Source organism: Colletotrichum spaethianum, assembly GCF_022836535.1.
Source record: "Colletotrichum spaethianum MAFF 239500 DNA, contig05, whole genome shotgun sequence".
NCBI lineage: Eukaryota > Fungi > Ascomycota > Sordariomycetes > Glomerellales > Glomerellaceae > Colletotrichum > Colletotrichum spaethianum.
In genome coordinates, this window is record NW_026054775.1 from 143,563 (window position 1) to 157,202 (window position 13,640).

Below are 13,640 nucleotides of genomic sequence, written 5' to 3' on the forward strand. Positions count from 1 at the left end.
TCGTCCGTCCTAAGTGAAATGCTGGAAGCCCAATGTCATTTTATTTCAACATTGTATGCGTCTCGTCCGGGCACCTAACGCCCAATTCGAAGCACTCGCCGCACAGATCAATATCCCACCCATCACAGCCTCTTTTCTGACCATACGGAATAGTCCGCGTACAAGCATCACACCAATTGCCTTCGGGATCAAAACTAACAGGAAAAGCTTCAATGGGGGCGGTTTCGTGAACACGGGTGCCAAGTCGATCGGCATGCTTCTCCAGGACCTCTAAAATCCCAGAATTTGCAGTTCGACGCGCCCACCATTGCAAAGTCCGCCCGAAGCCGTCTTGCGCTTGAGTACCGGCATCCAAAGCTCCATGAGCGAGCAAAACCTCAACCACTTTGAGGTGGCCGTTCCTAACAGCAGTGAACAACGGCGTTGAGCCGTACCAGTCTGTGGGTGTGGAGAGAACTCGGCTATCGTCCAGCAAGAGTTGCACTGTGGCGTGATGCCCGAATCTGGACGCTACAAACAGAGCTGTGCGAGAGAACTTGTCTGCCCTGTTGACGTTGATGTCTAGGGCTCTCAGGAGCAATTGTAACACGTCACAATGTCCATGAGCCGAGGCCAAATGCATTGGTGTCTGTCCTTCGTTATCTGCGATGGTAGCATTGGCTCCCTTCTCGAGAAGTAGCTGCACGATCTCCTTTTCGCCTTCACATGATGCTGTTATAAGTGCTGTTTTGTAGCGTCCGTCCTGGGCGTCGACATCAGCGCCGTTGTCAAGAAGCAGCTGCACAATCTCCTCAATGCCTCCATCTGATGCTGCTACGAGTGCTGTTTTGTAGCGTCCGTCCTGGGCGTCGATATCAGCGCCGTTGTCAAGAAGCAGCTGCACAACCTCCTTATGGCCTCCGCATGATGCTGTTACAAGTGCTGTTTCATTGAATCTGCCTTGGGCGTCGACATCGGCGCCTTTGTCAAGAAGCAGCTGCACAACCTCCTTATGGCCTTCACTTGACGCTGTTATAAGTGCTGTTTGGTAGCGTCTGCTTTGGTTGCTAACATCAGCGCCGTTGTCAAGAAGCAGCTGCACAACCTCCTTATGGCCTCCAAGTGATGCTACTGCGAGTGCTGTCCCATTAACTTGGGCGTTAACATCAGCGCCGTTGTCAAGAAGCAGCTGCACGATCTCCTTTCTGCCTCTAAATGATGCTGCTACGAGTGCTGTTCCATATTGTCCGCCTCGGACGTTAATATCGGCGCCATTGTCAAGAAGCAGCTGCACGATCTCCTTTTCGCCTCTACATGATGCTGCTGCGAGTGCTGTTCCATAGTGTCCGCCTTGGGCGTTAACATCAGCGCCGTTGTCAAGAAGCAGCTGCACGGTTTGCTGGTGGCCGTTACAAGATGCTGCTTCGATTGCCGTGCCGAGGTCTCCATATCGAGCATCAATGCTGTAGGAAAGCGGCTGAGTCATCAACGCTGAAGAACCATTTGATAAGTTCTCTTTGAAAAGAATGCATAGCACAGGACGAAGTCCGAGCAGTGATGCGTGGTATAAGGGAGATGGTGTATCCTCACTCCTTTTCTTCCCGTCACGTTTATCAATATCCCAAATGGTAACCCAAGCCTGGAACGCGGCTTCCTGGAACAGTCGCACGGCTTGTGAAAAAGCCAACCCTTCTTGGCTGCTCTTCTGGTAGTGACGAGGCCATTGTTGGGCAGCGTACTCCGCAAGCGGATAATGATCTCGAACGATTGAAGACTCCATAGTGCATACTTGTGGTTCCAATAGCAGTGTTAAGCATATAACAGCCATTAGCGTATTGGCTTCTTGTCTCTGGACGCTGAAGAAGGAGACATCCTTTTGTGTATGAATCCGCTCCGACTCGAGATATTCCTGGACGGAGAAATGCGCAATACGCACAGTGACTGATTTTGAATCACGGTGCACATCGCATTCCGTAAAACCTGGACATAGCTGTTGGAGGTCGTCTACGTTTCCAAGTTTGCGCTTCGCGTTGAAACTGGGTGTGGCGCCCACCTCAACGGCTATGGCATCGATGAGCTCTGAGGCAGTCAACGGCCTTACAGCACAGCAGAGAATCATCAGCATTTGTTGGGCATATTCTCTGGACTCGGCTGGGATGTTTCGTAACATGCGTTCATAGGTCTCGTCCAATGTCCGTGGCAGCGACTGGAGCCGCTGCTCGAGGAGATCCTCGCTTCTGGGGCAATTAGCTAGTGCTTTGAACTGACATTCCACCCATCGAAACCTGTGATAATATTAGTGATGGTGAAGCGGGTCGATTGCGGAAAACCTACACGCCCTTTGCCTTCTCGATCAGCACCTGCTCGATTCTACCATGGTATTCTTGCCACTTTCGAAGACGTCGATTTTCTCGGAGATGTTGCGAGACGAATTTGGCTATGTCCTCATCAATGCCGTCGTTTCTCATGACCACGGCCTCTTCTGGCGCTGCTTCAAGTGCGTCGCGGATGTCGACTTCGTCCCGGCTCGTCACAAGAAGATGTAGCCCTGACTCTGACCAACCACGGATGTCGTTCAGCGATTGGAGCATCGCGTCTCGATTTTCATCCCTCGCGCTCTCATCTAGTGCATCGATGACGATATAGACGTCGCGGAAAGCGCGTACAAGCTGGTGTAGACACTCCAGAAGGGCCTGATCTGGTGGCGTGGTGTTGCGGTAGCTTTCGTACAATCGCGTGAGAGCAGTGTGTTTACCGCCAAGCTGGCTCGACAGCTGCATCACGAGCGCTCGAAGCATCGCAGATGTATTCTGTTTGTTCCCATCATTGAAGGTGAAGAAAAAGAACGCGATACCGATTTGTGGATTGGACCTCCGGTGGCGAAAGGTATGCTGAATCGCAGTCGAGCATAGAACGGATTTTCCGCACCCGGCAAAACCCTTCAGCCAAAGGAAGGATCTGGGAAGTTCGAGCCAGGTGGTGAAAGAAGAGCTTTTAACAAACCACAGACCAGTACCTGGGTGCTTCTTGCTACAAGCATCGTTGAAGTCAATGGAGGCATCGGGCGCCTTGAGCCAATCCTGGATTTGAGAGGAGATCTGGGAAGCCCTGACCAAATCCAGAACCGCTCTAGTATTCTCTATTTCGTTCTGAACGTGGTCGATGTCTTCTTGTTGTAAGAGCTGCAAAGCCAGTGACAGGTGAGTGACTAGTTCATCGATGTCTTCATCCAACTTCTGCAGCGTGCTTTGCCGAAACGGGTACGCGAGTCGACGGCTTGTCACTCGAATAGCGGTGCGAACGCTATCCACCGGCATCTTCTTGAACTTTTGCGACTCTTCGTCGAGCTCCTGGATGCATTCTCCACATTGCTGGATAGTAGACTTAATGGTATTAAGCATATTTGCTTCGCCAACTTTGATCTTGCGGCTATCAAGGTGGGCCTGCAGGGAGTTAAGCATCTCCAGCAAGTTCTCCAGCTTGTGCGTCGTGTGAGCGATGTCCGAGTTTTGGGAACTGAGAGCAGCGTAGTAGTTGTACAGTGACTGCGTAACCTGGAGCCCAAGGGAAATGATTCCCACGGCACTTCCAGCCACAGATAAGGGATCGAACATGGCTGCTAGAAAATGAGTCGATTCAAGATGGTCCGCCGAGGCGCTGGAAATCTGGAAAGGATTTCGATGTGAGGAGGCTTACATCTCGGTATTCGCGGGGTCGGATGCACGTGACATTAAATCGACCTATCTGGGTGGCCAGATCCATCTTGGTTATGCGCGTGATATTGCGGACGATTGTATCCACTCCGGTCAGCAGCCTGGTGCATACAGTGTACAGCCTTGGCCTTTGCAGGTGCGGGCTGTGCGCTCATGCAGGTCTGCCTAACCACGCGAAGATATCTAGAGGGCGACTCGGCCCGCGGCGCAAACGTAATTGAGGAAACGTAACGAAAGAAGTTGCGTGAAGGTAAGGGGCGGGAGAGCGCACGATGTGTTCGAAGGTGGTTACCGGACGGTGTCATTAATAAACTTCACTCAACACCCAGGCAGAAGTCCTAGGTCGCTACAAAAAGACTCTTGCGGGTGTATGGAAGCCTGTGAAAGATCCAAGGGTGACCAGTCGAGTATCCTCTTCATCTTCGCCTCGGTCTCGATTATTGAGGTCAAATGCCTATGATATTTCTTTTCCCGTCGATCACCGATCACCTGGATGAAGGGCCTGCTGTCAGGCATGAACGGGATAGGCAAATCACATCACTCATACAGGGTCCAACAGTATCTACATTGCGCCACTCTCTGGCAGAGCAAGGCTACACTGCAACGCTCAGCATCTAGAGCAGGACCAAAGGGTCTAGACTATGGGTAGGGGCGTACTGAGCTTCAATAGTCTTGATTATGATATTGTCTCCCAAATCAAGCTAGTTACCTTGGTCTTGCTGGAATACCTTTTCTGCGGGGTGGTGATGCCCTTGATCAAGCAAGAGTCGTGGTCCCCTGCTTTATCACTCACGAGCCCTTGTAAGAGCACTCTGCAAGAACAAATAACGTTAGGAGGGGTGTAAATAAGTTTCTCACCCGCTTCCAAGACCCAAAGGAGAAAACGCAATACACATGTGTTCCCATAATGCCGTCTGTGTTTAGAGCGATGATCAATGCGTTTCCTGGCTTAAGGTGGGTCAAGATCTTACCCCGGATCCCGTTAAAGATCCCAGAAGTCAACGCCGACTTAAATAAGACCGCGTCGGCAAAGATGACATATCGGACCACCCAGGATAGAAAATATCTAACCAAGTCTCGGACCGCAACTCAGGCTGACCGCAAGGCGGTCAAGATCAACGCCAACAACAGTGCTAGGCCGGAGTAGAGCACCGCAGAATCTTCAAGGCCGGTTTTGAAACGTACAGCACCTGCGGCTCTTCCATACTTCACTCCTAAGACGAAAAGCAATGGATTGTGCTATGTTCATAAAATAGAGTCAGAAGACAGCCTTCTCTTGAGTGTCGCTTCTTACAGTTTGACGTTGGAGAAGCTTGATTCCTTCAGCAAGAGTACCTATAGCTGGAACGGTTGCAACATGCTATAGGTCAGCATCAACCTGCACCTGAGTACGGATACACCGCTGACGCCGGCCTCATCGAGTGAGTCTTGAGCAAGCTAGATAGTCGTTCAGGGACGCGGCGGCTGCGAGGTAGTATGAACTCAGGACACCAGAAGAGATTGGGCCCCGGCAAGTAGAAGCCGGATCACATCGCTGCTGTCCGGATGAGCTAGGGTAAGAGTTAGCGGTCTGCCTGTGGAAGCTTTGTCCACGAAACGTTTCAGGCAATATCCCCATGTAAGGACTCATAGGTCTAGTCTGTTTCTCTCACTAACTTACCTATAGGATAGCGGACAGGATTCCAAGTTCTCTTGTGGGTATACGTGTATGGCTGTGTCTAAGGCAAAAGCCAACTATGCTCTGCTTGAGTATAAATGCGGCTGACGGCATCAAGACCCTTCATTGTTGAAAAGCTCAACTGCAGACTAACCTATAGTCACCAAAGTCGACTCGACACTCCCCAGCTGAGCCAAACTCTGATTTCAGTCCTAGACCATTTTTGACGCAGAATCTCTCACCTCTTCTTAGGGGTTCGGGGCTGATATGACCCACGGGGGAGCAAGTGTCAGCAACGACAATTTATGCACATGGAACAAGACAAAATGATGCATCGCGGTATGAAGAGCATAGTTAGACTATAAACCATTCATCGCCACATCGATCGCGGTTCGAGTGATGTAAGTCGAGATTAGAAATACCTCGATTTATCATCATACTCGAACCATACTTAAAAGTTCGGAAAGAACCAGCAAGCGTATCGGTTCGCAAAGTGTGTTCTCAGAACCCGTCCGCCAGACGTGCTCATCTCTGAAGCCGTTGACACCTCTATCCGTCATCTGGACGGCCCGCCCGAGCGAGATTGCTCATAACACAACCTGGCTGAAGCCCTAGCTGCCTGTGTTGGCGACCGCCACCTGGACATCCCATACGGCCCTGGTATCAATCTCTCTCCATCACAATCGACGGGTCCCCTCCGTTCCGGCGCGACAGCTAGCCTTTCATCGCCGTAGTAAAGCACGCAATCCACGCGCACTCGAAGAAGTTCTGCGGAATCAAAATGCCCAATCACTACTGTCCCCCTCTGGCCTGCGCCGCCGCGTCACGGTTAATAGCCTCCTCCCCAAGGACCTTACTCGCAGCCATGAACCTGCAGCACGTCAGCATACGAACCGCCAGCAAACTAGATGAAACACTCACATCCCGCCGTGCCACGCTCCCAAGCCCCGCATACTCTCGGCCTGCACGCTCGTCATACGAACCAGGTTCTCGGTGTCGGCGAGGTTGGCCGACAGCTGGGCGAGCTGCGAGTGAAGATGCGTCTGTAACGTTTCGGCCACACGTCAGCAAACGGTTCACACCGATTCGTTGTTAACATCGCCTCATCTCTCGCTCTCGTCCATGTAGTTTCGGTTCACGGCCACCGGCAGCCGGAAACAAGCAAAGACCATTCCTTTCAGAGCGCCGGGAAGACTCACCAGCTGCCGCGTCTTCATCGCGTTGCCCGAGCTGGACGACATGGACGGCCTCGCCGTGTGCGTCATGTTGATATTGCGCGAGGCCATCTCGGCGCCTCTCTCCCAGACTCTGGCCGACGTCTCTGGTGGACTCGTAGTATCTCGCCCTCGGCCTGTGTTCCACCCGAGAAGCTCGTATCACAAACCGTTCAAGCGGAGCGGTTGCCGTAACTCCGGAATGAACACGGGCTTGCAAATATCCGGCTGGCTCCAGAGAAGAAGAAAGAAAATGGTGATCTACCGTGAAACGTCAGTCGGATCCCCGGAGTCCTCCTATTTTCCTTCACATGCCCGCCCACCAAATGACCGAGACAGGGGGCATGCGAGGAGGGGTAGAAGGGGGGGGGGTGAAGGGCGACGGGCCGCTCACTCACCGAATTACGTCGCGTCCACGTAGGCGAAACAATGTGGCAGAGAAAGACCCCCCCAAAAAAAAGAAGAAAAAAAGACAGAGCCTCAACTCTCCTTAGACATCCGATATCTCTATGCTCTCATAAAACAGAGTTCATGCGATTGCCAGTGTGCTCAGCAACGTCATCCCAACTTTTTTTTATCGGGCCTCACGTTCTTAACACCCGATTGTTAATTCATGCGGTGGGTTTCTCACTTTTGTTTGGATTGTCGTTGACAAGGGAGTGGATCCCGCCAAAAGTAAACAACAATGCCGGAATCTGATTCGCCCGGTCGCTTTCCCGCGCTGACAGCTGGCAGCTGCCCACCCAGCACAACAATGGTCTGTGCAACCGCTGTCTCCGTCGTCTGGGCGCCCCCCTACCCGCCAGCGATGAAATACCGAATAAGTTCGCGGGAATCGACGTCAGCGTTGTTGGTGGATGTCGGATGGCACCTGCAAGTTGTCGCGTGCGAGACGTGTGTTGCCCCCCGTTCGATTTCCGCTTCCTGGCACGACACAGCACAGCCAAAGGAAATTTCAAAGTCACCTGACCCGCCTTGGCGAGTTCTTCGCCTCGGCCGTCTGTCTCCTCCCACTGCGATGGCCTACTAGGGTCGACTAACAGAATGCTGCTTCCACGAGTGAGATGAGATCAACAATGTACAAACAATCGTGCATCATCTTCTTCCCCGGGATTGATGGGATGGTGTTTCTCATACATACGAGTCTAGCTAAGTCAAAACGGTCTTGGGTTCTGGATCAACCGGCTCGACTGGATCAACCTCATACTAGTGTCTCATTAGTCGCGCCCGACCAAGCCCCGGCGAGCACAACGCAAGCCTCGGCCGGGACGACAGTCCAGGCGGCTGCACCCTTCACCGAGAATCGCCCCATCGTGTATCGCATCAAGCCACGAACACAGCTTAATCCGAAGCCACCCTTCTCTAATACAGAGGGTCAACCAGGCGCTTACGTACGGGAACTAAACATCACGAGTCTCACCCAAGTTTTGCATGTGTCTGACTTCCATTGCGTTCAATTGAACGCCCCTGAAGGGGCTGCCTACTTGCCTGTCCCCTCAAACTTTTACATCCTTGTTTCTCTCCCCAACCCCGTGCGTGCCGCTCTTCGTGGCCCTTCACTCGTTATCAGGAAACTAAAAATTATCGAAAGCCAAAATCCCCTGTCTGAAGAAAGGCTTCAGGCTGAGCATGACCTCTTGTCGTCATCCACGACCATGCAGTAACCTCGCCCGTCCTTGTATTGCCGGATCAAAGTCTCCTCCAGCCCCTGTCTATGCTCGTCACTTATAATCCCCTTCAACGTAGCCGTGCTCATGCCTCGGCCCAAAAGAAAAGCTTCGTCGTAAGGGACAGACACAAAAGAAAAGAAAAAGGCCTCGATAGGCGATCCATTTTATACACATCCAACTTCCTGCATCGCCCAATATGGCCAAGGAACGTTGAATACTACCGTCCACCGTCCGAAACTGATGTAGCCCTGTGCCTTTGACGAGTTTGAGCGAACCGAGACGCCCATCTCTTGTGGCATGGTTGTCTACTTTCCAACCCCAACTGTGGATCCCCTTGTCGGCCGAGAAAAATCGAGGTCGCCCACGCCAATGCTGCTATTACCAGAAGTCGAAGAGGTTCTGCTCCCGTCGCCACGATGCCGTATGTATGTACTGGACCAACGTCCGCTTGAAAAAAGGAAAAAGTCGTTGAATTAGCTATGTGTTTTGTCGCGAAGGAAAAACCAAACCCTGTCTAGCGTTTCGTTTCGTTATCGTGTTGCCATGGAACGATATGAGAAATCCGTGAGAAACTGTTTTCTGGGGACCACTGATGCGACGTGACAACCGCGGGCTGCTGATTGTGTAGAAATGGTGCTTGTGGTTGTCTTCGCTTCGACCCCGAATCGAGCCAGCGCCAGCCGATGCCGTTCCGTCTCGCCGGCTGTGCCGTCGTCTATGCAATGTAGCAATTGAAGCATCCTCGCTGACAGGATTTACCGCACTCCTATGGGTGGCCTCTGTCCAAGGCTGCTCTGGCTACTATGGGCCGAGGGCTCGGTGTCGTTTTGAGATTCACCACTACCCGCGCTGGCGCTCGCACTACCAGTCAGACTTCTCATGTTCTTCTGTTTGGGTGGAGGAACAAGACCGCTCACCCCGATGTGTTGCTCAACCTGCTGTGGCGCGACTGCGTTACCATGGCCGGGAGGGTATCGGGGCACGGGTTGACGCATGCCGTTGGGAGGCGAAGGACGGCCATTCATGGGAGGGCCGTGATAACCATTGGGCGGGGACGGTCGGCCGCTTCCGCCGCGGATCGAAGGACTGTACGGGTTTCCAGGAGACTGACTAGCTCGCCGCGGGAATGCCCCATTCACGCCTCCTGGCATAGGGCCAGCACCCAATTGCATTTCGTCCATCCGCGAGGTGGTCAGCGAGTTCGCTCTTGAGCCCGCCTGCATCGTGCCTCGGTCAACTGCACCATATCGGTTCGACGAATATGAGAAAAGGGGATCGTCCAGGATGTTTTCATTCGCACCAGGGATACTAGCAATCTGGCTCGATCGGTTGCGTCCAAAGTTGGGGCGGAACCGGGAGGTCCTGGCCGCAGGTGCTCCTCCAGCGTCGTATATCTCGTTCTTGTGGTACTGGGCACGTGTCGGCGGAGGCGCTGCTTTCCGGTTCTTCCTCGAGGTGACGCTCATCATGTCGAAGTTGTCTGGGTCGATCATCGGAGGGGGAGGACCGGATTGCGGATCGAAGTAATCGTCGTCGTCATCCTCCTCATCAAAAACCTGGGCACTGTTGCGCATAGGGTGCGGACCTCTCCTGGGTCCCGGGGGAGGTCCCCTCGATCTCATGCGCATCTCTCGCTCCCTCATCGCTAGCTCCCGCTGACGCAACTCAAGTTCCCTCTCACGTGCCGCCAAATCGGAACCCTCAGGACCATGACCATAGCCAGGCTCACCGCCCTCGGGAATGTCGTCGTAGAGCATGAGGTGGGAGAATTCTTCTAAATCGTTCCCTTCCATGGAACCCCGTCTCGAAGCCGCCCGGGATCCAGGGGGAGGAGGGCCGCGAGGGAAGCCGTTAGGAGGGCCTCCATTCATTGGGGGTCGACGCATGCCGGGTCCGGGTCCTGGGCCAAGGTTTGACGAGTTTCGCGGGCGCGGCCCCCGGTTGGGAGGCATGCCGTTGCCGTTCATGCCGGGTCGGATGCCGTTTGATGATGACATTCTCGGAAGGGGCGATTGGGTTGTCGGCGAGCCGGGGGGCGCCATTGTCGCGTCGACGGGCTTGGGCGGTTTCTGACGGTTGACGATATTGAGGTTATGCAGAATGGCGTAGAGCGTCTCGATGCGAGGGACAGCAACGCGAGCCTCTTTAGCCAACTTTATCGGGGAGCCCAAATACGTCTCAACTTCCATCGGTCGTCTGGCGATGAAGTCCTGCCACATGATGCTCTCCGGGGTTGTGGACTTCGTCATGTCGTCGATCGTCTTCTGCTTGAAGTCGGGAGACAATTTGCACTCATGCGCCTCTGCCAACGCGAGCATTTCGTCGATTACGCCAGTCACCAAGTCTCGTACGCCAACCTTTTCGAGTAGTTGGGCGTGGCTCGACGTCTCGAATATGACGCTGGCGGGGTGGAAGGCAATAGGCCTGATCCAAGTTAGTTAGGCTCCCAAGACTAGAAGTGCAGGTGCTAGACTTACCCAATGACCCGCTCGTATTGCTGCTGGCGGATGTTCTGAGACACTTTGCAGTCAACTTGAGCAGTATTCAGCGTCATAGCCAGCGCCTCAGCCATGTCTCCCTGAATTGCACCCGGAATGTTTTGATTCTTGCTCGAAGGCCCAACCCAGACTTCAGTCGAGCCCTTGTGCTCAAATTCGCTCTGACCAAGCTGAGAGAGTTCGGCGTTGGAAACCAGGGACAGAACTACGTTGGTGGGAAACCGCTCTTCGATGGCAGCCTCGACGCCAAGGGTGTGGGTTGTGTTGATGAGGATACATGTGTGCTGAGGGGTAACGACGGCATCAATCACGGCAGCGAGGTCGTAAACGTCGGGGAGAGCCTTGATGCAAAGAATCACGTAGTCGAAGGGACCGCCGCCTTGCGCGGCTTCTTCGGGAACGCGCACAACTGAAGTCATACATGTTAGCAAAGGCATGCCCACTTATTCTCGGAGAACGTCAACTAACCATGTCGCGGTTTGAACCGTTCGTTGCCAAATACAGGAGACCTAAGAGTTTCTTGATTAGACAGGCGCAGGCGGAATGCTGGGCAGCGAGTGACAACGTACTTGAAAGAGATGCCGTATTGCGCGACGTGATCAAATCCCGACTTCCACACCAGTGTAACGTCGCAAGCATTCGTCGCTTGTAATCTCCACGATAGGAAGGCCGAAACTGGGTTTCCTCCCACTACACACGTCTTCATTAGCTCGCTGTCGTCTGCCATGCCTGATTGCACTCGACACGATGCGAGAGCACCGGTCCCTGTATGGAGAGAGAGGATAGGGGAAAAAAAAGAGAGGGGAAGGAAAACGAGTGTGGTCTGTGATGGGAAAGGTGCGATGGGGGGGAGAAAAGCCGGGCTGACGGGTAGAGATAAAGGGACACAAAAACCTGATCCACACCCTCGCACTGATGCAAGAAGAAGCAATTATTGGAGCGGGCGGGAAGACTGGAAGCCAGGAAGAAAAGAGACGCACCTGAGAGGATCTTGAGCCGGGGCGTCATGGGTGCCATGATGGGCCCAATTGTGGATTAGTGGTGGGCTGGCCGAGTGGTCGCCTGCTGTACCCTCTGTACACCTTTCGCTCTCACGACAACGCAGACGGGCTCGGGGCCTTGTACAACTACGCGTATGGGAACAGCCGCCGTCTGTGGCTTCGATCAATCGTGTCGCTTGTAGCCGTGTGTGTATCGCGCGCGGGTGCACTCCGCTGGCTTTGCTTCTTTTCTGCCTTCTTTTTTCTTTTCTTCGACCCTGTTCCAGTTCACCTACTGTGCGGCGGCAGGTCGACAGGTGTGCGCGTCTGTGGGTGCGTTCGGCGTCAGACCCATTCGACGCTGGCAAGCGTATCGGGGGCGGCGGGTTTGGGATGACGGGGAAATGAAGCGATTCGGCGGCGGGTGGGCTCCTCTGGCTTTTCCCTTCTCGTGGCCTTGTGGCGCAAGGTCGGAAACCAAGGCTTCTCTCGACGCAGCAGGCTTAACGAACGTGACGCCCGGAATGGCTAGTCGAGTCGTGACGGCCTGTAGAGCTGAAGTGGGCTAAATGGTAGGCCCTGAAGAAGCAGCGAGACGATGCAGTAGCAACAGCGGCAGCAAATCCAAGCAAAACACCAACTGATGTGAGGTACTTTGCGAGTGCTGCCGAAAAGGGGTTTTGCAAAGCAAGTTCTGTCTATGTAACGAATGGATTGGTTGACCAAGGCGGTGTCGTGTTTCGTAGACTGGTCGGCCAAGGAGGACAGCAATTTGGGGGGGGGCGTGATCGTCAAAGGAGATGACGAGTTTTAGGATTACAAGAAAAAAAGGAGACGGGTTGGGATGTGTTGTCTGGCTTTCCGTAGGACAAACACAGTTTCGCTGGTGCGAAAAACAACGAGGGAATTGGAGGGAGAGGGTAGAGGGAAGAAGGGACGTGGATGATAGAAGGAGGGTGAGCCAAAGTGGTGGAGAGCGGCAATGGCTGGAGGAGGCGCCTAAAAGTAAAGGTAAGGGTCAAGGTAGGTACTAAGTAGCGGATCAGGTACCTCAGGCAGTACGGTGCGGGAGAGGGGAGAGATGAGGTGAGGTGAGGTGACGGGAGGCGTGTGTGGTGTGGGTGAAGTGTGGTGTGTTTCGGGGACAGACACCTCTGCGGTTGCCAGCTGGGAATAGTTCACAGGCAGGTGAGGTAGCCAGGGGGGTTGAGGAAGGGTAGGGAAGGTACGAGAGGGTTGGGATGGAATGGGATGGACGGAAAGGGGAGAGAGAAGCAGAGAGGGTGAGAGAGTAGAGCCACGCGGTCACAGCAGGCGCCTGTACCGTATTCAATGTGGCCGTGTGCCGTGTTGAATTGAGAGAGGAGACCAGGTGGGCGGCGTCTGCGGAAGGCAGGAGAACTGAGGAAGGGACCGGGGGGGATGGACGACGGGCGTGGAGCTTGAATGTAGGCGCCGGCAAAGGGGGAGACATCACAAAAGTTACTGAGACAGTCGACACCCACATAGAATGGAACACACACAAAGCAAGAAGGACGGCCCCGGGTGCCTGGGTGTCCCGGGAGAGGTGGGAGAGACGGGATAGGATGGATTGGATGGGACGGGGTGGGCATTTAGGCACAGGCACTGGATAGCGTGGGAAATGGGGAACGAGAGAGTTGGGAGACGGGAGGGGACGGATGGGATGGGACGCTGGATTGGCGATACGATGGGATGGGATGGCAATCGGGCCCAAAGTGGGTTTGCACTGGACTGGCTGCGACTTGGTATTGGGTTAAATTGATCGGGTTGATTTGAGAGCAAGACACTTCCACCTCCCAATTGTTATTGCCTGTTGCCAATGGACAGGCACTGTGTTTCCTGCTGCTGCTGCTGCCGCCGCTGCTGCTTGTTGGCGGCCCTGGCCCCCACAGTCTGTCGTTCGGCATG

The 13,640-nt window shown here is 53.9% G+C and overlaps 4 protein-coding genes across 4 annotated transcripts; all 4 read right to left on the reverse strand.

Annotated features, from left to right (window-relative positions):
• Positions 1–40: 40 nt before the first annotated feature.
• On the reverse strand, positions 41–1,465 carry ColSpa_02598 (ankyrin repeat domain-containing protein 17; the record flags this gene model as incomplete). The annotated part of the gene is made up of 1 exon (XM_049268810.1): positions 41–1,465. The coding sequence occupies one exon, from the start codon at positions 1,463–1,465 to the stop codon at positions 41–43; it is 1,425 nt and encodes a 474-aa protein (XP_049124767.1).
• An 844-nt stretch (positions 1,466–2,309) lies between these two features.
• ColSpa_02599 (vegetative incompatibility protein HET-E-1) lies at positions 2,310–3,593 on the reverse strand (the record flags this gene model as incomplete). Its single annotated transcript, XM_049268811.1, has 1 exon — positions 2,310–3,593. One exon carries the CDS (start codon positions 3,591–3,593, stop codon positions 2,310–2,312), a length of 1,284 nt encoding a protein of 427 aa, XP_049124768.1.
• Positions 3,594–6,141: 2,548 nt separating this feature from the next.
• On the reverse strand, positions 6,142–6,635 carry ColSpa_02600 (uncharacterized protein; the record flags this gene model as incomplete). Its single annotated transcript, XM_049268812.1, has 3 exons — positions 6,142–6,220; positions 6,271–6,374; positions 6,549–6,635. 3 exons carry the CDS (start codon positions 6,633–6,635, stop codon positions 6,142–6,144), a joined length of 270 nt encoding a protein of 89 aa, XP_049124769.1.
• Positions 6,636–8,988: 2,353 nt separating this feature from the next.
• Positions 8,989–11,748, reverse strand: ColSpa_02601 (meiotically up-regulated gene 72 protein; the record flags this gene model as incomplete). Its single annotated transcript, XM_049268813.1, has 4 exons — positions 8,989–10,657; positions 10,711–11,140; positions 11,200–11,496; positions 11,712–11,748. The coding sequence occupies 4 exons, from the start codon at positions 11,746–11,748 to the stop codon at positions 8,989–8,991; spliced, it is 2,433 nt and encodes an 810-aa protein (XP_049124770.1).
• Between the last annotated feature and the right edge of the window lie 1,892 nt (positions 11,749–13,640).